Source organism: Mobula hypostoma, chromosome 20 (genome assembly GCF_963921235.1).
Source record: "Mobula hypostoma chromosome 20, sMobHyp1.1, whole genome shotgun sequence".
NCBI lineage: Eukaryota > Metazoa > Chordata > Chondrichthyes > Myliobatiformes > Myliobatidae > Mobula > Mobula hypostoma.
In genome coordinates, this window is record NC_086116.1 from 24,353,342 (window position 1) to 24,375,997 (window position 22,656).

The 22,656-nt window shown below is 39.6% G+C and overlaps 1 protein-coding gene across 1 annotated transcript; it reads left to right on the plus strand.

Annotated features, from left to right (window-relative positions):
• The first annotated feature begins 36 nt into the window (after positions 1–36).
• Positions 37–21,521, plus strand: LOC134359390 (fructose-2,6-bisphosphatase TIGAR-like). The gene is made up of 6 exons (XM_063072565.1): positions 37–199; positions 3,302–3,339; positions 10,197–10,318; positions 12,259–12,336; positions 18,743–18,853; positions 20,474–21,521. The coding sequence occupies exons 1-6, from the start codon at positions 168–170 to the stop codon at positions 20,915–20,917; spliced, it is 825 nt and encodes a 274-aa protein (XP_062928635.1). The 5' UTR covers positions 37–167; the 3' UTR covers positions 20,918–21,521.
• The last annotated feature ends 1,135 nt before the right edge of the window (positions 21,522–22,656 follow it).

The following is a 22,656-nucleotide window of genomic DNA, read 5'->3' on the forward strand; positions in this document are numbered from 1 at the left end:
ATCTGCCATGGGCAGGGCAGACTCGAATCACGCAGTTCTTGGAAGCTCCTTGCTCTGATTGGTGTCGGCTCGGCCTCTGGGCGGTGTGTCTTATTGGGAGGTGCTTTGCCGGGACGTGCAGCAGCTGACCAGGGAGAAGAGATCCCGGGACATGCGCCGGTGGTATCATGAAGAAGTTCGGCGTTACCTTGGTCCGTCAGTAAGTAGCGGGGGCTGGGTGGTGCGCCTGGCCTCGGGATCACCAAGGCGGCTGCGGAAGCTGATGCCGGATCTCGGAATGTCTGTGCGGCTTTGCCGCAACTCTCCTGCGGTCTGGAGCAGGTCGTCGGCCCGGCGAGTTGGATCAGCCGCCCTCCTCTCAGTGGTGACTCCCTCCCGACCGAGTTCTCCTCCGGCTCTGGGCACCGAAGGCTTCTTAACAGACAGCAGCTCGGGTCTCCATGATGTCACCGGACAGAACTTGTTATTCAGGCTTCATCCAAATTTCACGGCCGTTAATCGTGCCGTGAGGTTTGTCCTTACGATCGAGGAAGATCGTATTAGCAAACAAGATTAAATATCGCACGGGTGGATATAGGCTTTTGATCATTTGGGTAGACTGCATTTCCTTTGTGTGCGCGCCAATACTGGAGCCAGGCCCAGTGGAAATTCTCATCATCGGAGCAAATACGAGTGAAATGGAGGAACAGGTAGAATGAAATGGTGTCCTTACAGGAAGCAGAGGGAGAGAGGCTGAGATAGCTGTAGGTTTGAAATGGATGTACCCCCTGAGATGAAGCCAGAAAGGGTAGGGGACTATGAGATGGGCCTTTCGGGGATCAAGGTAAGAGCAGGGTAGAAATCGGCAGAGTTCTGAGTGGAAGGAGTAGCAGCAATACAGGTTTTGATGAGCTGGAGAAAGAGTCGGGGGAGGAGGCAGAGACGGGTATTTGGGATCTATGCAAGTTGCATTAATTACACCCTTGACCATTAGAAAGTAGGTAGAGTTCAAGGAGAAAGTTCAGTCTAAGAAGATGCAGCTGGTCGAGTCATTGCCTAACTGTGCTAGTAGAGGTCAGAGTCCAAACCTAACATCAGGTGCTGTTGTGGAGTTCAGAATCAGGTTTATTATCACCAGTATGGGTGGTGAAATTTGTTAACTTATCAATGCAATGCATGATAATATATAAAGAAAAAAATAAATAACCAAGTAAGCCAATTAAAGTATATATGTATATTGAATAGAGTAAAAATAGTGCAAAACAGAAATAGTAGATTTTTTTTTAAAGTGTAGTGTTCATGGGTTGAATGTCCATTTAGGAATCGGATGGCAGAGGGGAAGAAACTTCCTGAATCACTTGAGTGTATGCCTTCAGGCTTCTGTACCACCTTCATGACAGTGACAATGAGAAGAGGGCATGCCCTGGGTGATGGGGGTCCTTAATCATGGATATTGGCTTCTAAAGCACTGCTTTTTGAACATGCCTTGGATACTGTGGAGGCTGGTACCCAAGCTGGAGTTGACTAATTTTATAACTTTATGTAGTTTCTTTCTGTCTGTGCTGTGTTGCCCTCTGCCTCCCCCATACCAGTGAGATACTGCCTGTTGGAATGCTCTTTACACCTTTAGAAGTTTTTGAGTGCTTTAGTTGACAAACCAAATCTCTTCAAACTCTTAATGAAATATAGCTGCTGTTTTGCCGCCTTCATAGTTTCATCAATATGTTGGGGCCAGGTTAGATCCTCAAGAGATCTTGACATTCTGGATTTGAAATTCCTCATTTTCTCCACTTCTGATCCCTCTATGAGGATTGATTCATGTTCCCACATCTTACCCTTCCTGAAGTCCACAATCAGCTCTTTGGTCTTGCTGATGTTGAGTGCAAGGTTATTGCTACGACACCACTCAACTAACTGGTATACCTCGCTCCTGTATGCCTTTTTGTCACCATCTGAAATTCTGCCAACAATGGTTGGGTTATCGGCAAATTTATAATTGGTATATGAGCTAACCTAGCCACATAGTCATGGGTATAGATGAAATAGAGCAGTGGGCTAAGCACACACCCCGAGGTGTGCCAGTGTTCATCGTCAGTGAGGAGGAGATGTTATCACCAACCAGTTTGTGTGTTCACCCTGTGATTGCATGGGTTTCCCCCAGGTGCTCCAGTTTCTTCCCACAGTTGATCAGTGTAAGTGGGCAGTTGATAATCTGTTTGGAGTTCGTGGACCAAAAGGCTAATTTCTGAGCTTATCTTTCTATAACTAACAAATTGTAGGCAGGGGAGTAAGTGGGTTGATGGAGCAGAACTGCTTGAGTCTTCCTTCAAGGAAAAGGTGAAAGACCTTTAGACCAGCTTGGTGTGGTGTGGCTTTATTATACCATTGATTGTAAAGTTCAGACAGATGGGATAGGGGAATTAGAAAATGTCCAAGTTACAGGAAGCATTAGGAAAAGGAAAGGATCAGGGAATAAAGGATGAAGTGAAAATAGAGAGAAATTATTTAACTTGGGCAAGAATAGGCTGAAACAATGAATTCGATTGGCTTGTGGATCTTGAGAAGAGGATAGAAAGGGTTTGTGCAGAGCTGGAGTGTTATAAGAGTAGAAGCTGCTGGAAGGAGGTCTCTTGAGGAAATGGGAGCCATGACTGCCATGGAGACAATGGCTTGATGCTCACTCTGGAGTTCAATTCCAACATCATCTGTAAGGAGACTACGTCCTCCTTGTGAATGTCTGGATTTTCTCCGGTTTCCTCCCACAGTCCAAAGGCATGCTGGTTAATAGGTTAATTGGTCATTGTAAATTATCCTGTGATTAGGCTGGCATTCAGTCGGGAGTTGCCTGGCGGTGCGGCTCGAAGAGCCAGAAAGGCTTATTCCGCGCTGTGTCTGTAAATAAAAATGAATAAAATAAGAATATATCATAGTGCCGAGAATGAGAGTGTGTCTGAGAACAATGACTACTGATTTAGGGTTACTAGAGTATATTTCCTCCTCCTGTTATTTCTGTTGATATTTTACCGTAATAGTGTTACGTAAGCTGCTGAAACATGTACCACTCTAACAAATCTGCATGAACTGCAGTTCTTCTGTTATTGTTCCTGTGCTCTTACAGTAGTAATACCATTTGTTTAGTTCAGGGGTTCCCAAGCATTTTTATGCCATGGAAAAATACCATTAATCAAGGGATCTGTGGTCCCCAAATTGGGAGCCCCCTGGTTTAGAGATACATTTGTCGGTAGATATTTGAAACACTTCAATTGAGTAGTGTGAAATTTTACTTTTTACTAATATTATTGATACAAATGTTCTATTTTAGTGGTGAAACAAGATACAATAAAGCAAAACTCCTTCAAGGTGAGCCCTAACATTAAGAAATATTGCATATTTAATCTCAAGCTTCTGCCTCTTGATTTGTTTGTCCTTCTGCTTACCTTCTCAGCTTGGCGTTGGTGAAAACCTATTCCGTTAGTTCATCCCAGTCTGCTCCTCCATTGCACAGTAATAGTTTTAATATTTTGTACTTAAAGGGTTAATGCATGCATCACAGATGCCTTTAATGTGATGGGCTACATAGTCTGTTTTTAAGTTTATTACTTATTCAGAGTCATTTACATGTACATCAAAACATACAGTGAAATGTGTTATTTACATTAACAGCCAACACAAAACTGATGGTGCACTGGAGGCAAATGTTGCCACACATCCCGGCGCAAATGTCACATACCCATCATGTTCACAGAACAGCAGCAACAAAACAAACCCCTTATCTCCAGGACAGATTGTCTCCTGGCCTCCAGCCTCCAATAAGTACATTTGCAGTTAGTTTGGGAGCCATTTAACAAAATCCTACAGAGGAGAATTGGCACCATTTAATCCATCAACTGCAATATGGTGTTTACCTTCAGTCCTGGATTAGAAAATTCCTGAAGTCTGTAAGGGCATGTGTTCAAAATAAACTTATTATCGAAGTACATATATGTCACCATATACATTCATTTTCATTTTCCTGTGGGCATGCTCAATAAATCCATAACAGAATCACTGAAAGACTAGACCAACTTGGGTATTTAGCCAGTGTGCAAAAGACGACAAACTGCAAATACAAAAACAAAGAAATAATAATAATAGAAAGTAGGCTATAAATATCGAGAACATGAGATGAAGAGTCCTTGAAAGTGAGTCCATAGGTTGTGGGAACATTTCAATGATGGAGCAAGTGAATTTGAGTGAAGTTAACCCCTTTGGTTCAAGAGCCTGTTGGTTGAGGGGTAATAAGTGTTCCTGAACCTGGTGACTCCTGTACCTCCTTCCTCAAGGTAGTAGCAAGAAGAGAGCATGTGCTTGGTGGTGGGGTCCTTGATGATGGATGCTGCTTTCCTGCAACAACTCTTGGTGTAGATGTGCACAATGGTGGGGAGGGCTTTAGCTGTGATGGACTGGGGCATATCCACTACTTTTTGTAGGACATTCCATTCAAGGGCATTGGTGCTCCATATCTGGTTATGATGCAGCCTGAAAATATACACTCCACTACACATCTCTAGGAGTTTGTTAGGCTGAATTTCCTCAAACTCCTAAGGAAGTAGAGGCGCTGCCCTGCTCTCTTTGTAATTGCACTTGCATGGTAGGCCCAGGACAGGTCCTCCAAAATGATAACACAGAGGAGTTTTCAGTTGCTGACCCTCTTTACTTCTGATCCTCCGATGAAGACTGGCTCAGGGACTTCTGGTTTCCTCCTGATGTCAATAATCAGCTCCTTGGTCTTGTTGACAGTGAGTAAGAGGTTGTTGTGGCACCACTCAGCCAGATTTTCAGTCTCCTTCCTATATGCTGATTCATCATTGCCTTTGATTCGGCCTACAACAGTGGTGTTGTCAGCAATCTTGAATATGGCATTGGAGCTGTGCTTAGCCAAGCACTGTAAAGTGAGTAGAGTGGGGGGCTAAGTACATTGCCTTGTGTACAAATGCTGATAGAGATTAAGGAGTAGCTGTTGCCAATCTGAACTGACTAGGGTCTGCAGGTGAGGAAATTGAGAATCCAATTGCATAAGCAGGTATCGAGGTTAAGGGCTTGAAACTTGTGGATTAGTTTTGAGGGGACGATGGTATTGAATGCCGAGTTGTAGTCAATAAAGAGTATTATTATGTCTGCATCTTTGCTGTCCAGGTGTTCCAGGGTTGAGTGAAGAGCCAGTGAGATGGCATCTGCTGTAGACCTGTTGCTCCAATAGGTAAATTGGAGTGGATCCAAGTAGCTTCTCATTCAGGAGTTGATACATTTCATCACCAGTCTCTCAAAACATTTCATCACTGTGAATGGAAATAATTAAGGCAGATTACTACATTCTTAAGGCACTGATGTGAGCGAAGTCTGCTTGAATCTCAGACTGCCGATGTGAGAGGTTAATGATCTCCATAACACTCCAGTCAGTTGATCAGCGCAAATCTTTAGCACTAGGCCAGGTACCCTGTCTGGGCAGGATGTTTTTTGTGGGTTCCCCCTTGCAGGCTGCTCACACATTGGCCTCGGAGACTGAAATCACAGGATCATTGGGGGTTGTGGGAGTTCATGATGGTTTCTCCATTTAACAGTCAAAGCGAGCACAGAAGAGATTGAGCTCATCTGGAATCAAAGCCCTGTTATCGCCTATGTTGCTTGATTTTATTTTATAAGAGAGGATAGCATTCAAGGCCTGCCTCAACTGTTGAGCATCCTTCATTGATTCAGGTTTAGTCTGGAATGGCCACTCCGACTGTAAGGTGGCTTTCCAGAGAACGTACCTGGGCCTCTTGTAAGTTTCGTGGTCTCCAGACTTGAGTGCCGCTGGCCTGGCCCTCAGCAGATTGCAAATTTCATGGTTCATCCAGGGCTTATAGTTAGGGAACACTCTGAATAATTTTGTGGGACATACTTGTCTATAACTGTTTAAAGTCTGTGACAGCCCTGGTACATACATTCAGATTCAGAGATGAGACCGTGAACACAGCCCAGTCCTCCGACTCATAGTAATCTTGTAGCCGCTCCTTTGCCTCCGGCGACCACCTCTTTATTGTCCTAATTTCTGGAGCCCTGCTCTTTAGGTTCTGCCTGAATGCAGGTAGGAGAATGTTTTAAGAATATTGGAAATTGCATGGAGTTCCCTTCCCATCACCATGTCCATACCTCTTTCCCACAACCACCTTCTTCATAGAATCATAGAAATATACAGCTCTTTCAGCCCATGTCACTCTTGATACTGTCTCTACTAATCCATTTGTCTGAATTAGGCCAAATCCCTTTACACCTTTCTTATCCAAGAACTTGTCCAATTGGCTTTTAAAATTTGTAATAGTATCTAGAGTTCCATGCTATTTGACTAATGAACCTAAAAACCCTTAATGCACAAATTTGGCACTCAGTCAAAAGAATTCTCTTCCTTAATTAAAGTATAAAGCTGTGGTATAGAGGAGTGTTTCAGACAGCTGGGTCAAGCAACACCACGACTATAGAGTAGTGCAGAATTCCTCCTGTTTACGTTTTTAAATTCACTACTGCGAAGCCTCTTCCGTGATGCCTACACTGAAGAAGTTTAAATCTTCTCTTCGGGAGTTCAGTGAAACCATCTCTCACTGCTCCCCATCTGTAATTTCTTCGGCTCTTCAACTTTTATCTCCCCCTCCCCCTCCCACTTTCAAATCTCTCACTAGCTCTTCCTTCATTTAGTCCTGACGAAGGGTCTCAGCCTGAAACGACTGCACCTCTTCCTAGAGATGCTGCCTGGCCTGCTGCGTTCACCAGCAACTTTGATGTGTGTTGTCTACAGAGTAGTGTACTTTCAACTCCACCCAAGCAAATTGCTAAACTGCTGATATCAGAAGTTACCACGTAATCTTCTACCAACTAAAAACATTGTGAATAGTTCTTCATTCTTGTGGTCTTACATGAGATTGTCAGCAAAAAAGCTAACAGAAAATGTTGGTAATCGAGAGGAACACACACAAAATCACTGTTGCTGTTCATTATAACTTTATCAGTTTTTAAATTGTGTTATGCTCACCTATTTACTTGCTAACATTTCTATTTATTTATTCATGGTTTGTAGACATTGTCAGCAAAGCCAGCATTTATTGACTATCCCTCACTATTCTCAACAGCAGTGATAAGCCAGTCGGTTGAGTCCTTGTCATTCATGTGAACTCTCCAAGTGAATCTGTTGGGGAATGGCTGCAGTTCGATGCTGTGCCAGCAAAGGGATAGCAATACGTTTTTCAGTGGGGGATCGCCTGTGATTTGGGAGGCTTGCTGTTACTCAGTGTCGCCTTATTCGTCTGTTAAATCTGGAGAGAGCAGTGCTTTCGTGAGTGCTGCGGTATATCTTGTAGACAGTACTTGTTCCAACAGTGGAGTTCTGGTGACAGATGGGGCACGAGTCAAGTGGGAAACTTGTCCAATTTGTTGTGTTTAATTGAACTTTTTTTCTGCAGAATGCCCCACCTTTGTTCTGCTTTTAAAGGCATAATATCTCCAGTTGCAAGAAAAAAAGTTTATGGGACCTTTGCAAATACCTGGATTTCTGCATTAATTACTCATAAAATGTGGTCTAATCTTCATCTAAGTCGCAATAATAGACAAACACAATCTGCGAGGGGTGATTGATAAGTTTGTGGCCTAAGGTAGAGGGAGTCCATTTTAGAAAACCTAGCACATTTATTTTTCAACATAATCCCCTCCTGCATTTATACATTTAGTCCAGTGGTCGTGGAGCATACGGATCTTGGGCCTCCAGAAAGTGCCCACAGCAGGGGTGATTGATAAGTTTGTGGCCTAAGGTAGAAGGAGATGAGTTACTAACTTCAGACTTTCTGCATAATCACTCAAAGAGCTGAACTGCATGTGCATGTAACAAGAGCTGTATAACTCATCTCCTACCCTATTTCTAAAATTGACTCCTACCTTAGGCCACGAACTTATCAATCACCCCTCGTACTTAAACTAATAACACACAAACAATTATATTTCTTGCCATTACTGGGTACACCATTTAAACAATCACAGTCTAGTTTCAAAAAAGTATGTGAACCTCTAGGGTAATGCCTTCTACAAAAACTATTTGGAGTCAGGTGTTCCAATCAATGAGATGAGATTGGAAGTGTAGGGTATAAATGCTCTTCCCTATTTTTTTTAAAAAAAGAAGCCTGCTCTTCTCAAGAAAGATCTGTTTGTATGCACCATTCCTCAATCAAAACAACTTTCACAGGGCCTGGAAGGAAGAATTGTAGAGATGTATGAAGCTGGAAAAGGCTACAAATGCATTTCTAAAGACCTGAGTGTTGATCAGTCCACAGTCAGAGAAATTGTCTACAAATGGAGAAAATTCCGTATAGTTGCTACTCTCCTTAGGAATGGGCAACCTGCAAAGATCACACCAACAGCACAATGTACAATGCTAAAGGAGGTGAAAAAGAACCCAAAGGTTCAAAAAGACCTGTAGGAATCTCTAAAATTTGCTAAAATCTTTTTTCATGTGTCTACTATAAGAAAAACCTAGAACAAGAATGGTGTTCATGGAAGGACACCACTGCTTTCCAAAACAAACATTGCTGCACATCTCAAGTTTGCAAAAGACCACCTGAATGCTCCACAATACTTCTGGGACAATGTTCAGTGGACAGATGACACAAAAGTTAAACTTCTGGCAGAAATGCACACCACTGTGCTTGGAGGAAAAAGGGCACTGCACAACAACACCAAAACACCAAACGTGTGAAGCATGGTGCAAGGAGCATCATGGTTTGGGACTGCTTTGGGGCCTCATGGCCTGGACAGTTTGCCATCAGTGAGGGAACAATGAATCGAGACATTTTACGGGAGAATGTCAGGAAAGTAGTCCATTGCTTGAATGAAGTTTAGTAGAAGTTGGATGATGCAACAAGACAATGATCTGAAACACAAGAGTAAATCAACAACAGAATGGTTTAAAAAGAACATTCGTATTTTGGAATGGCCAAGTCGGGAGTCCGGACCTAAACCCAATTGAGGTGCTGTGGTATGACCTGAAAAGGGCTGTTCATGCAAGGTATCCCAGAAGTATTGATGAACTGAAACTGTTTTGTATGGAGGAATGGTCTAAAATTCCTCCTCACAGTCATGCAAGTCTGATCAGCAGCTACAGGAAACGTTTGGTGGAGGTTATTGCTGCAAAAGTTTCTATTAGTTATTAAATACAAGGGTTCACATACTTTTTCCAGCCTGGACTGAATGATTAAACAATGTGTTCAATAAAGACATGAAAAGTACAATTGTTTGTGTATTAGTTTAGGCAGATTGTGATTGTCTATTATTGTGACTTAGATGACGATCAGACTGCATTTTATGAGTAATTCAGAAAACCAGATAATTGCAAAGGGTTTGCAAACTTTTTCTTGCAACTGTTATGTTAGGGGTCCAGTTTGATTTTGTGGTTGCAATGGTGGAATTGTCACTATAGTTGGCCGTGGTGTATACAGTGATGGTCATCATGGCATAAGTAAAAGCATTATAGTTAGATTCTCTTTCATATTGTCAGTACATTAGTTGATTACTGTACATTGCCCCTGATGTGGGTGTGTATAGCATCTGGGGGAAATCGATGGGAATGTCAGGAGAATAATTGCACAAAGAATTGGAGGATGGGATGACTCTGTACAAGCCAATGTGAACTTGATTGGCTATATGGTCTCATGCTGTGTTGTAAGGAAAGAATGAAATGTGGAAGTTGTGGTATTTGGCATAGATCTCTTCACTTTCTGAGGAAATATAAATGGAATTGAAAGCTGAATAAGTATCAAAAATATCTCAACTTATGACCTTATGGAGTTTATCAGTGAAGCATTTGGAAGTAGCTGGGCCTTAAACACTGCTTAGAAGATAAATTCCACCTTTGTCTTGAACTGACGTCATTGGCATCCAGTAACCAAAACATCTTCCTTTATTCTAATTAAAAATATTAAGATTTCCAAAACTCATGTTGGATTTTTACAAGAAGAGGCTTAATACATTTTTTTCTAAGTGGGGAATAATAGGTTTCTCCTGAGATGGGGATTAAACAGTTTGTCTATAACAAAAAGAATGTGCTAGCTTGACCAAACATTTATTTTATTGTCTGTTATAATTCAGAATACTTTAGAGATATGCATCATAAATAACATCAACAAAAATTAATGTTTTTCCATCTGTACATCCTTTATCAGGACAAGGAGTGGATGAACCACTGTCCCAGGTTGGCTTCAAGCAGGCTGAGGCTGCAGGCAAGTTTCTCAGCAACATCAAATTCACTCATGTGTTCTCAAGTGATTTACAACGTGCTAAGCAGGTGGGTTCAATTTTTATTTTACTGGTTTTGCTTAGTGAAAATTTTGTTTCAGTTGTGTTTAGTAATCATGTGTCTAAATTTATGGCAGAAAATTTGCTGTTCTAGGTATCTTGTTAATTAAGGAATGTTGAAATGTTAAAAGTTAAAATTGCTGTTAATGCACATGGGCCTTTCAGCATCTGAAATGAGTAAAGGACGAGTTAAAGTTTTACTGTACGATCTTTTCCAAGATTTAATGACATGAAATTGCCTTGCTTGTTTCAGATGCTGATGTAATTCTCCATTTGCTGGAGACTCAAATTACACTAAAATATACTTGCTTCTGGCTGGAAGTTCGCTATGGAACTTGTGGTGATGTTATCTAGTGGATCTGCTTATCTTTTATTGGGCTTTGACAAGCTGGTGATGAGGTGCCAGGACCTCTGGAGTTGCTCTTAAATCCATTGCCAGCACACTGACATACCTAGTTGAAGGCGTGGATGCAATTAGCATTTGATCTTTTAGCTAGAATAAGCAGCACATCCCATTAATTTGAAGCGTGTTACTTACCTTCATTAAGAAGATGTGTGTTTTTTTTTATTTTTATGTTTTTAACATTTCTGGTAGTTTATGAAGTATTTTTATGTTAGTTTAAAGATCTTAAAGATTAGCTTTATTTGTCACAAGTACATTGAAATATACAGTGAAATGTGTTTTTTGTGTAAACAACCAACACAATCCAGGGATGTGCTGGGGGCAACCCACAAGTGTTGCCATGCATGCCCACGGATTACTAATCCTAACACATACAAACTTGGACTGTGGGAGGAAAGCAGAGCACCTGGAGGTAACCCACACGGTTACATGGAGAACGTACAATATCCTTACAGACAGCCGTGGGAATGGATAGCTGACACTGTAAAGTGTTGTGCTAACCATTATCTACTGCACCATCACTATGTTTTGTAAGAATTACTGTGCAATTATAAACATAAAATCAAAATTATTAATCCTATAGAATGCATGGTATCATAGTTGCAGGTGGCAGAATGGGGATATGTCCGCCAAAGGAGGTGTAAGGCGCTCCTTCTTTCCGCGAGCCTGCAGATCATCCTTGGATCAGGTGTAGCACCTGCTTAGCCCCCATCCCAGATGGTGGATGGTTGTATGAGCAGCTGGTGCATATCACAAGTCCTGGTTATGTGACCACAGCAGGTAGATAATCTCTGAAAAGTATTAATAACGGCTGGGGTCATCGGTCTTGTAAAGACACTGCCCAGAAGAAGACAATGACAAACCACTTCTGTAGAAGAAAAAATTGCCAACAACAATCATGGTCATGGATAAGGCCATGATTGCCCACATCAGTAAGACACAGCACATGATGATGATGATGATGATGTTATCATAGTGAAAATGCATGTTGATCTTTCATAATTTGGAAGGTTTGTACATAAACTTGACTACCAGCCATTGACAAAAGTGCCAGCCAGTAAACCCTCCCATTCCCTGCACCATGACCCCCCCCCCCAAGATGTATATAAGTGGGATGGAGTAGAAACTTGACAGGGCAGGATAATTATTGAAGTCAGAGGTAATTAGATAAATCTATTGAAAATCTAAAACATCCCGATCCTACGTCATCTCTGCAAGACTGACTTCAGACAGCATAGTGGCCCCATTATTGTCAACTGTGTCCTCATAGAATTTTTTACCGCAAAGAAAGAAAATGTTAACTCAGTGCAGATGCTCCCAGGGGCAGTCCTGTTTGTTCTATTTATCTGCCCCTTCCTCAAAGCCCTGCAAGTTATTCTTTCGTGGGTCCGTATCCAAAACCCGTTTGAAGGTACCAACAGACCAATAATTTAGAGCTGTTTTGTTTTATCTTTGAACGTAAACCAATTTGCAATATTAATTCATTGCATATTTGGTGCTTATAAAATGCTTAATCTGTGTTTCAGACTGCATCTGCTATTATATTAAAGAACAGTTATGGATCTAAACTTGAAATAACCTGTGATACAAGGCTTCGAGAAAGAGTAAGTACCAGAAGAATTCAAGGGTGCATTTTGAAGGGATCATAGATGAACTTGAAGAAAAACATTGAGTTTTTAAAGCTTTGTGAGTTCTGGTATTGAAAGTTTCATTTTGTCAGGACACATCACTGCAGGTTTCTTACTTACCTTTATCTATAGTTCTCTTCAATGTAATTTCTTGATATTGTATCAATTGTAAAAATGCTGCCATGTACAGTATTGTGCAAAAGTCGTGGCGCATATATATTGTATATAGCAAGGGTTCGTAAGACATTTGCACAACACCCTATTTGTCAATGTGGTGCAGAGAGCGAATTTGTAAATCTGACTGGAGCAAAGAATGTTGGGACTGGTGAGAGTGGGGAGCTACAGGACGGGTGTGGGACAGGTGGCAGAGAAGGAATGTCAGGGGCAGGGGTGGTGTGGGTGCAGACACACACCAGCACTGAGACAACAAGTAAGGTCATTTAATTCCAGACAATTGGTCTTTTGATCATTACAGACTGTCTGTTATGGTTCCTGCTTCCCTCACTCTCTCTTCCCCTTTTCCCAACCATGATTTCTCTTTCCTGGTCCTTTCGCCCTCTCAGTCCACAATAGAGACCTATATCAGAATCGGGTTTATCATCATTCACATGTATCATGAAATTTGTTTCTTTTTGCGGCAGCAGTACAGTGCAATACATAAGTACTGCAGTACTGTGCAGAAGGTTAGGCACCCTAGCTATATACAGTTGCAAGAAAAAGTTTATGAACCCTTTGCAATTAGGTTTTCTTCATGAATCATTCATAAAATGTGATCTGATCTTCATTAAGTCACAATAATTGACAAACACAATTTACCTAAACTAATAACACACAAACAATTGTACTTTTCATATCTTTATTGAACACATTGTTTAATCATTCACAGTCCAGGCTGGAAAAAGTATGTGAACTCTTGTACTTAATAACTGATAGAGCCTTCTTGAGCAGCAATAACCTCCATCAAACATTTCCTGTAGCTGCTGATCAGATTTGCACAGCATTTCAATTGGGTTAAGGTCTAACTCTGACTTGGCCGTTCCAAAACACAAATTTTCTTCTTTTTAAAATATTCTGCTGTTGATTTACTCTTATGTTTCAGATCATTGTCTTGTATCATCCAACTTCTATTAAGCTTCAGGTAACAGACTGTTACCCTGATATACTCCTGTAAAATGTCATGATACAATTTTGAATTTATTGTTCCCTCATGATTGCAAGCTGTCCAGGCTCTGAGGCAGCAAAACAGCCCCAAACTATGATGCTCTTTTCACCATTCACAGTTGAGATGAGGTCTTGGTGTTGGTGTGCAGTGCCCTTTTTTCCTCCAAACATAGCGGTGTGCATTTCTGCCAGAAAGTTCAACTTTTCTCTCATCTGTCCATAGAACATTGTCCCAGAAGTGTTGTGGAATATTCGGGTGGTCTTTTTCAAATTTGAGATGTGCGGCAATGTTCGTTTTGGAGAGCAGTGGTTTCCTCTGGTGCCCTTCCGTAAACACCATCCTTGTTCTGAGTTTTTCTTATAGTGGGCACATAAACAGAGACTTCAGCAAGTTTTAGAGATTCCTGCAGTCCTTTGCTGTTACCCTCGGGTTCTTTCTCACCTCCTTTGGCATTACACGTTCTGTTGTGGTGTGATCTTTGTAGGATACCCACTCCTAAGGAGAGTATCAACAGTACTGAATTCGCTCCATTTGGAGCCAGCTTCTCTTACCGTGGACTGATGAACATTCAGGTCTTTAGAAATGCTTTAGCCTTTTCCAGCTTCATGCATCTCTACAGTTCTTCTCTTAAGGCCCTCTAAAAGTTGTTTTGATCGAGGCATGGTGCATAAAAACAGTTCTTTCTTGAGAAGAGCAGGCACTGTCAGTAACTTCATAGGTCTTTTTTTTTATAGTGCAGGGCACCTCTACAACCCACTACTCAAATTTCATCTCATTGATTGAAGCACCTGACTCCAAATAACGTTTGTAGAAGGCATTACCCTAGTGTTTAACCTACATTTTTGAACCTAGACTGTGATTGTTTATATGCTGTACTCAGCAGTGATGAGAAGTACAATTGTTTGTGTGGTATTAGTATAGGCAGATTGTGTTTGTCTGTTATTATGACTTAGATGAAGATCAGACCACATTTTTGAGTGAGTAATGCAGAAAACTAGTTCACAAATGGGTTCACAAACTTTTTTTTGCAACTGTATATGTGGCTAAGACATTTGCACAGTACTATATCACTTGGTATTAAAATACCTCTATTGTGTTGTGGAAAGGGGGAAAATAAATTATGAAATAAAAACTGGGCGTACCAGCAGCCTACGGAGTATCTGTAGTGAGAAGAACAGAGTTAACATTTAGGTTGGGGCCGAACTGAAATAGTTGGGGATTTAAACATTTTTAAATAATTGCAGAATGAAGGGGAAAGACAAGGAAAGTAGAGACCCGAATTTCTGTAACAAGTGCAGGACAAAAGTGATTAAACGCCAAAAAGAGTGATAGCATAAGAGACAGAGAAATGGAGATTGGACAAGGAATAGAATAAAAGTTGCTCAAAGTTTAATGGCAACACTGGTACATTAACGCCACCTAATGTCGAAAATGGGAACAGTGGTAATGGTCTGAAGTTAATGAAATCCAGCTTTTAAGTGCACAGCAAAGGATGAAGTGCCATTTTTAGAGTAACACACACAAAATGCTGGTGGAACGCAGCATCTATAGGAAGAAGTACAGTCGACGTTTTGGGTCGAGAGCCTCCTGTTTGCATTTTTAGAGCTTCATAGGCACAGTGTACAAAGGCAGACAGATAAGAAATTAAAATGGTAAATATCAAAAACTTTTGGAAGCAATTTGTTACATGGGCTCTAATGTATAGGAGATGTCTTAATTTGAAACATCACTTAGCACATGTATAACGAGGGAAACATAATCATTTATATGTGGAATTCTAAAACCTTTTGAGCAGCTATCTCTAGAGAAGTTTCTTTACGAAAAGTGTTCACAGAACCTGTTTGAAAAGGAAGGGTGCTTGGTAGGAAGGCCTAAAGACACAAAAATCAGATTTCAGGGCTTTTTGTAGGTTGTCCTATCCCTCCACTCCTGCTGTACAAGAAGGCTGTCATATTTGGCTACCAAAGACTTAACAACTATTAACTTTGAGAATGATAAGGACTTATAATATGAAGTCAGTGAGACAGATTCATCTAGGCAAATATAAAATAATACAGTACGTGTATATAGGAATTAAGAAGAATGCATGCTGACTACTTGGATGAGACTTAAATCATAAAATCAAAAAAGGATTTATGCCGAGGAACAAAAACCAGGTGTGAGGTGTTAAACAGGTAAATACAGAATAGGTAACTTAATAGACTCACAGAACACTACAGCACAGAAACAGGCCCTTCAGCCCATCTAGTCTGTGCCAAACTGTTAATAGCCTAGTCACATCAACCTGCACCTGGACCATAACCCTCCCACCCATGTACTTATCCAAACTTCTCTTAAAATGTTGCAATCGAACCCACATCCACCACTTCCGCTGGCAGCTCATTTCACACCCACATCACCCTCTAAGTGAAGAAATTCCCCGTTTCCCTTAAATATTTCACCTATCACCCTTAAACTATGACCGCTAGTTCTAGCCTTTGTACATATTTACCTGCCTGTATTTACCTTCTCTATACCCCTCATAATTTTCTATATCTCTGTCAAATCTCCCCTCATTCTTCTATGCTCTAGAGAATAAAAATTGTGACCTATTCATTCTTTCCCTATAACTAAAGTCCCCAAGTTCAAGTAATATCCTTCATGCATTTTCTCTATACTGTTAAAATCTTATTAATCTTTCCTGTAGGTAGGTGACCAGAATTGCACTTAATACTCCTAATTTTGCCTCATCAACATCTTGTATAACTTCAATATAACATCCTAATCCTGTACTCAATGCTCTGATTTATGAAGGCCAATGTGCCAAAAACTCTTTACAACCCTATTTACTTGTGATGCCACTTTCAAAAAAATTATGGATATGTATTCCTAGATCTTTGTTCTTCTGCACTCTTCAAGGACCTAAAGTTCAGTGTTTATGTCCTTCCTTGGTTTGTCTTCCCAAAATGCACCACCTCTCACTTGTCTGCATTAAATTCCATCTGCCATTTTGCAGTCCTTTTTTTCAACTGGTCCAGAACCCACTAAAAGTTTTGAAAGCCTTCCTCGCTTTCCACTATGCCCCCAGCCTTGGTGTCGTCCACAAATTTGCTGATCCAGTTTACCACATTATCATCCAAATCATTAATATAGATGACAAATGACAATAGACCCAGCATCAATTCCTGTGGCACATCCGTAGTCGCAGGCCTACATTCGGAGAGGCAACGTCTACTACCACTCTCTGGCTTATCTTGCACAGCAAATGTTGAAACCAGTTTATTACTTCATCCTGAGTGCTAATTGATTAAACCTTCTAGACCAGGGTTTCTCAACCTGGGGTCCATGGACCCCACAGTTCATGGTAGGGGTTTAGGCCGTAAAGAAGGTTGGAAATGCTTCTTCTAAACCATACTCTTATGCAGAACTTTGTCAATGGCCATGTAGACAATGTCTACAAACTTTTCCTTCATCGACTTTCCTGATGATTTCCTTAAAGTCGATAAGATTGGTTTATGTTTTTCATACGAGAGTTTGTGTTTTTGCAGAATAATATCTAATGAATCAAATGAGGCTGGTCTCAGTTGATCCTAACATGTAATCTTTTAAGCTATTGGGGTTTTGCAATTTTCCACCTAGATACTTGCAATTTCATGGCTATTCTATATCCTCCACTTTCTGTTAACTTGGTCAGTGCCAAACATCTACAATATTCACCTGCTTTCTCTATGCTCACTAACCTACTTGAGTTTCCTATTCAGCAGCATTTTTGATTTACAACTCTCATCTTTAAGTTAATATCGCTCCATGTCTGTACTATTTCCTGTGTTTTATAACTTCCTTCATCTCTACAAAGCTCTTGAAAACCTATGTTTTTCTTAAATCTGATCTCTTTTGCATTTTCAGTGTCCTTTGCATCAACTAACCTCGTCTAAGGTCTATTCTCTGCAATTCTGTTCTCCCTGTTTCCAATCCACACTTTGATTTTAAAACTTGTGGGAAGGAATCCTATAGAGGCTTCTTTCTCTTAAGTTGATATTTAGAAAATTAATGGTATGATTTTAATTTTATAATTGCTAACATTGAGTATATAATATACTGGAACATTTCAAGTTTCCATATGTATTTTTCTTGCATAATTTTATCTGCAGTAATATCTCTAAGCTGCGAAAATAGTTTTTGATGTTTGATCTCCCCTAAACCAGTGTTGCACTTGTAGGCAGTTAGTTAATTAAAGGGACATGAGCAAAATTCTAAAACTAATTTAGATTTGGAGGGAGAAGACTTTCAATTGGATCTAAATCACATGAAATGATATTATAAGGGTAATGTTGAAATAAGGGACTTTCAGCTGATGCACAATAAAATGATTCATCTGTTGCATGGTATTATATTACAACTGCCAATATTTTTGACAATGATTGATCAAAGTAGGAAAACATCACAATGGAAAGATGTACAAACTTTGCACAGTGTATATTGAATTTTATAAGTTATTTTAAATCATATTATTTTTGAAGTACTTATTCGGTGAGCTAATGATTTTCTTAAAATCCATTGCATATGTTTGCCGATATTCAATACTACTTTGAGCATTAAACAAATAATGTTTCCAGTTTGATCTGGCTATTTTGGATAGATGCTTCTCACTAGCTGTCTCCAGCTAATGGGCAGTTTTAATGCTTCGGGTATTTCCAGTAGTTAAGGAAGTAATTCCTTTGTTCATCTACCATTAAAACAGTTTTTTTTGGCCACATCACAACAAGCTGATGGTGTGTGGAATTGCTCGGAATCTACAGATTTCACTGTAGAAAAGCACAGGGTATTTGAAAGCTTATTTATTAGTTAAACTCTCTTTTGCATAAAGAACATAATTATCTCAAATCAGGAGTGTCGGGGGTGAGGAATAAATGAAGTGGATCATGTAGACCCAACTTTAGACTACAATACTCTTATCTTTTTCCTTGTACAACAGCTCAGCTCATTATAATTTGGGGGGAAAATTGAGCTACTGTGGGGTACAGCATTGATTTTCTCTCAAAGCAGGAATTGCCAAGCAACTTCTCTATTGATGGGAGGAAGTTGCAGAATAACATGTTTCGTATTCCCTTTTGTGCAAATCAAGGAGGAAAAGTTGTCAAAGAAATGAAGAGTTTATGTATACAAGTGAAATAAGGGAATTTTAAATGTCTTGAATACAAAGTTAGAATAATAAATAATAACCCCTTTTTTTGTTAATAGAGGTATGGGATTGCTGAAGGAAAGCCCCTGAGTGAACTCAGGGCAATGGCAAAGGCTGCAGGAGAGAAGTGTCCTTTTTTCACCCCACCAGGGGCTGAGACTGTAAATGAAGTAAGTCATTTAGAGTTGCTAATGCAAGGCGCAACTCTGTCTAGAAACATATGAGCTAGCTTGTCTCATTTATATTCAGATAAAGACTTCAACGAATTTGTACAGTGAATGTTATTATTATTAAATAGTTAAGCTATAATTGATCATTTTTTTTTATCCGTCCTCCATCAGATTAGTAGAGAAGTGATTCTCAACTTTGAATCAGAAGACATGGCTCAGTTTCAATTCTGAAATTAAGTGCACAATCCAGATTGGAACTGAACTTTCTGAGGTTTCCTGTTTCAGTTGGTGAAGCTTGAAGAAATGGCATTTTTAAGTCTGAGGATCTCTCTACCCTTGCAAGTAGATGTGTAAAAATTGATGGGATTTTTCAAGGCTTTTACAGTTTTATTTTATTCCTCAATCAACAACACTTAAAAAGATCATTCAGTCTTTATCTCAATGGTATTTATGAAACCTTGCAATATGCAAATTGGTTTCCTTATTTACTTACAATATTGTAAATAATACCCTCAAAGTTCTTTGGGTGTACAGGACTTTGGGAAATCTTTAGTTGTGAAAATCATTTACAAATTCAAGTTCTATCTTTTTTAAGGCTATATGCTTTAGGCTGGAATTCGATTTTATAAAATGTGTGCAACAAATTTGGACCCCACAGAAAAATTGCAGGTCATTGAAAGTTCTTGGATGACTTTGTAGATGATGCCTCGTGCTTTGTTCACGAGAAGATTGTGCGGTTGCCTGGCCATGCTGAAGTAGGTTTAAAATGTTCTGGTTAGATTGTGGTTGTTAGTCGGACTGGATCAATGAGAATTGAATAATGACTGGATAAAACTTTTGATTTTCTTTTTGTTGTGGATAACAGAATGCCATCAGCTTTCTTCAAGCTTCTTCAACTCACGTTCAAAATTGTTGTCTCTAATAAAACAGTGAGCATTCCAGTAATAGAATATATGTGGTTTGTCCAGTGAATATTAATTCTGAGTTCACTAAATGGAAGATTGTCTACAATTATGTCGTTTTTCCATTAGATTATCTGATAGAAATATATAAATGCCATTTTCTTAAATTGACAAATAAAGTAATTGTCCTAACCATGTACTAAATAATGGATATCCACACTGCTGGTGTGTTGTTGAAATTTAAATTAATATTGGCCTCTAAACATTAATTAGGCTGAAGTCTATTTTAAGCTAACAACCAAGGATTCTTAAACAGTAGTATGCTGTTGCGTATGTTCGAAGTCTGTGCCCCATCACCACAATTACTATTATGTTTTGTCTTGGTCTTGGGTTTGATGATGCTGCTGTTACGTATGCAAGAACAACAGAGTAGGATTAAACCTTTTTACTGAGTTCTGTTAGCCACAGTACACACTGAGCAACTTGCAGTATGGGAGCTATGAACTCGGCCCACCTAGTTGAAAAATATGCGTATTCGAAAGCCCGTGCCAAAAGAGAGTGCCCTCCTGCATATTTAATCAGCCGCATATGCAGATGCTACATTCTTACAGTCAATCCGATACAGTTCAGCTGTGATGGTGAGAAAGTTGTGCAAGTCAATTATGGGAATATATTGTACATACAACACTGTATAACAAGACTCTTAATTGCTTTACAGGTTCAAGCTCGGGCAGAGGAGTTTTTAAATTATTTATGTCAGCTTCCTATGGAGAATACAGACAAAGGTTATGGTACACCAGATCAGTTTGATGCAGTTGCTGATTATTCAGGAGATTTGCATGTTCCACTAAAAAATCCGTGCCGTGTGCACACCAACAGTTCTGATGTAAATAATGACAATTCTGGTAGTCCAGTGGATCTAATGGCTAATATACTTATAGTCAGTCATGGTGGATTTATTCGACAGTGGGTTAATTATTTTGTAGAGGATCTGAAATGTCTTTTACCACAATCCTTTGATGGATTTAAGGCATTTTCTGTCTGTCCAAATACAGCAGTAAGCAGTTTTATAGTTACTTTTAATCAGGTAGTTAGCTCTTCTCCTCAGATAATGTGTAACTATCTATACAAATGTAACCATATTGATGATATTTCTCCTTAAAGCCAAAGAAATAATTTGTTCTTGTTGATGATGCATTACAAAAATTTATGCTGGTATCATTGCTAAAATCAGGTTACAATTAGAATATTTTTTTTCAATTTACCTATGCTTCAGAAGTTTGCACTCCAGGGGATTGCATAGTCCTGAGAACTTAATTATTTTTGGAAAACTACCTCTAGTGTTTACTTTTGTGCAGTAAATGATTATCCATGGTTACTGTGGTGTTATAATTTAGCACTCATCTGTATTTTTTTATTGAAAGCTGAGGGAAGAATACTACAATGTGTTGATTGAAGACTATAGTTACTGATTTATCCTGAGATACCTTGAAACCTTTATAAACAAGAACATAATATGATTTGGTAATCTGGCCGCCTTTTTCTTAATACCATAAAGCTTATTTGTACCTTCAAAGTTATCACTACTGATCAGAGAAACCAGAAGGTGTGCTACTTTAAATTATTAACCCTATTAGAAAACAATATTTAAGGCATTCATTTATACATGAAAGTTTGATTGAAGTGATATTTATAAAGAAATAACACTTAAATTATGCTATTATGTATATTGTGTGAAGTGAAAATAAAGGAGACATGCTACACAACTTGATTTGGTCTTCTGTTACTTAGGAGTTTCTAAATCATACTGTTAATAATTTATTGGTGCATCTTGGACCACTGGCCCATTGGGATATGAATTTGCGATCTGTTGGGTATTCCATTCCCCACTTGAGTTTCCCAAATCTTGGCTGTTTTACTCTGTAACGATAGGGACTATGCTTTTTCTTTACAAATGAGGTAAAATAAGAAAAAAGTTAGGGTCAATAAACAATCTGCTTGGGGAGCTCAGATGGTCGAACAGCATCTGTGAAAGGAAAGGAATTGTCACCATTTTGGGTCAAAACCCTGCATGAGGATGTGAGTTATGATAACACCCTGGAACAGGAGTCCACAGGCCCTTGCTTAATGGTATTGCTCCAGGGCATAAAAAGGGCTGGGAATCCTTGTCCGAGAGAGCATTTTTGCATTAGCCCTCTTACATAGTTATCTGCAGAAATCTAGTCCCCTTCCTTTTCTCCATCCTCTTAGTGAGTTTTCAATTATTTAGAAGCTTCCCTTTAAAAATATGTTAAGGATTTTGCTCACATCACTATACTAATCAAACTTACTGTGGATATGGCAAAGTGTTGGTTAACAACTAATTAATTAATGGTAATAGTTTTATCATGTTTGAGCGTGTCAAAGGTTATCATGAATTTGCCCTGCCAGAAGACCTTAATTGTCTATTGTCTGTTAACCCTGATATCACAGTGAATTTCCTTGACACTCCATCATCTTGATACTCTTCCTAAAATTAAGTGCCCCCCCACTGGATGAAGTGAGCCATCGTTGCTTTACCTGGAATCACAGAAATGTTTATTCTAGAAATAAGCACATTATATTCCACTAGGTCTTCCATGGTTCCCTCATCACAATATGCCTGCTGCATTCTTGCATGATTTGTATCACATGCAATTTATGGAGGCCAGATTGGTATTCAAAGCTTAATGCAGAAGGGTGGAATAAAGCAATGACTATGCTCACTTTTAAGAGTTCTTCCAGGGGAAGAGAACTTCGGCTTGGTTATCCTTCGGATGACAAGAAAGAATTGGTTAAAGAAGACAATGGATATGATGAACTTGCTCTTCAGTAAGTTATCTCGGAAGTGGGGGTTAAGCTGGTCAACTGAACTCATCACAA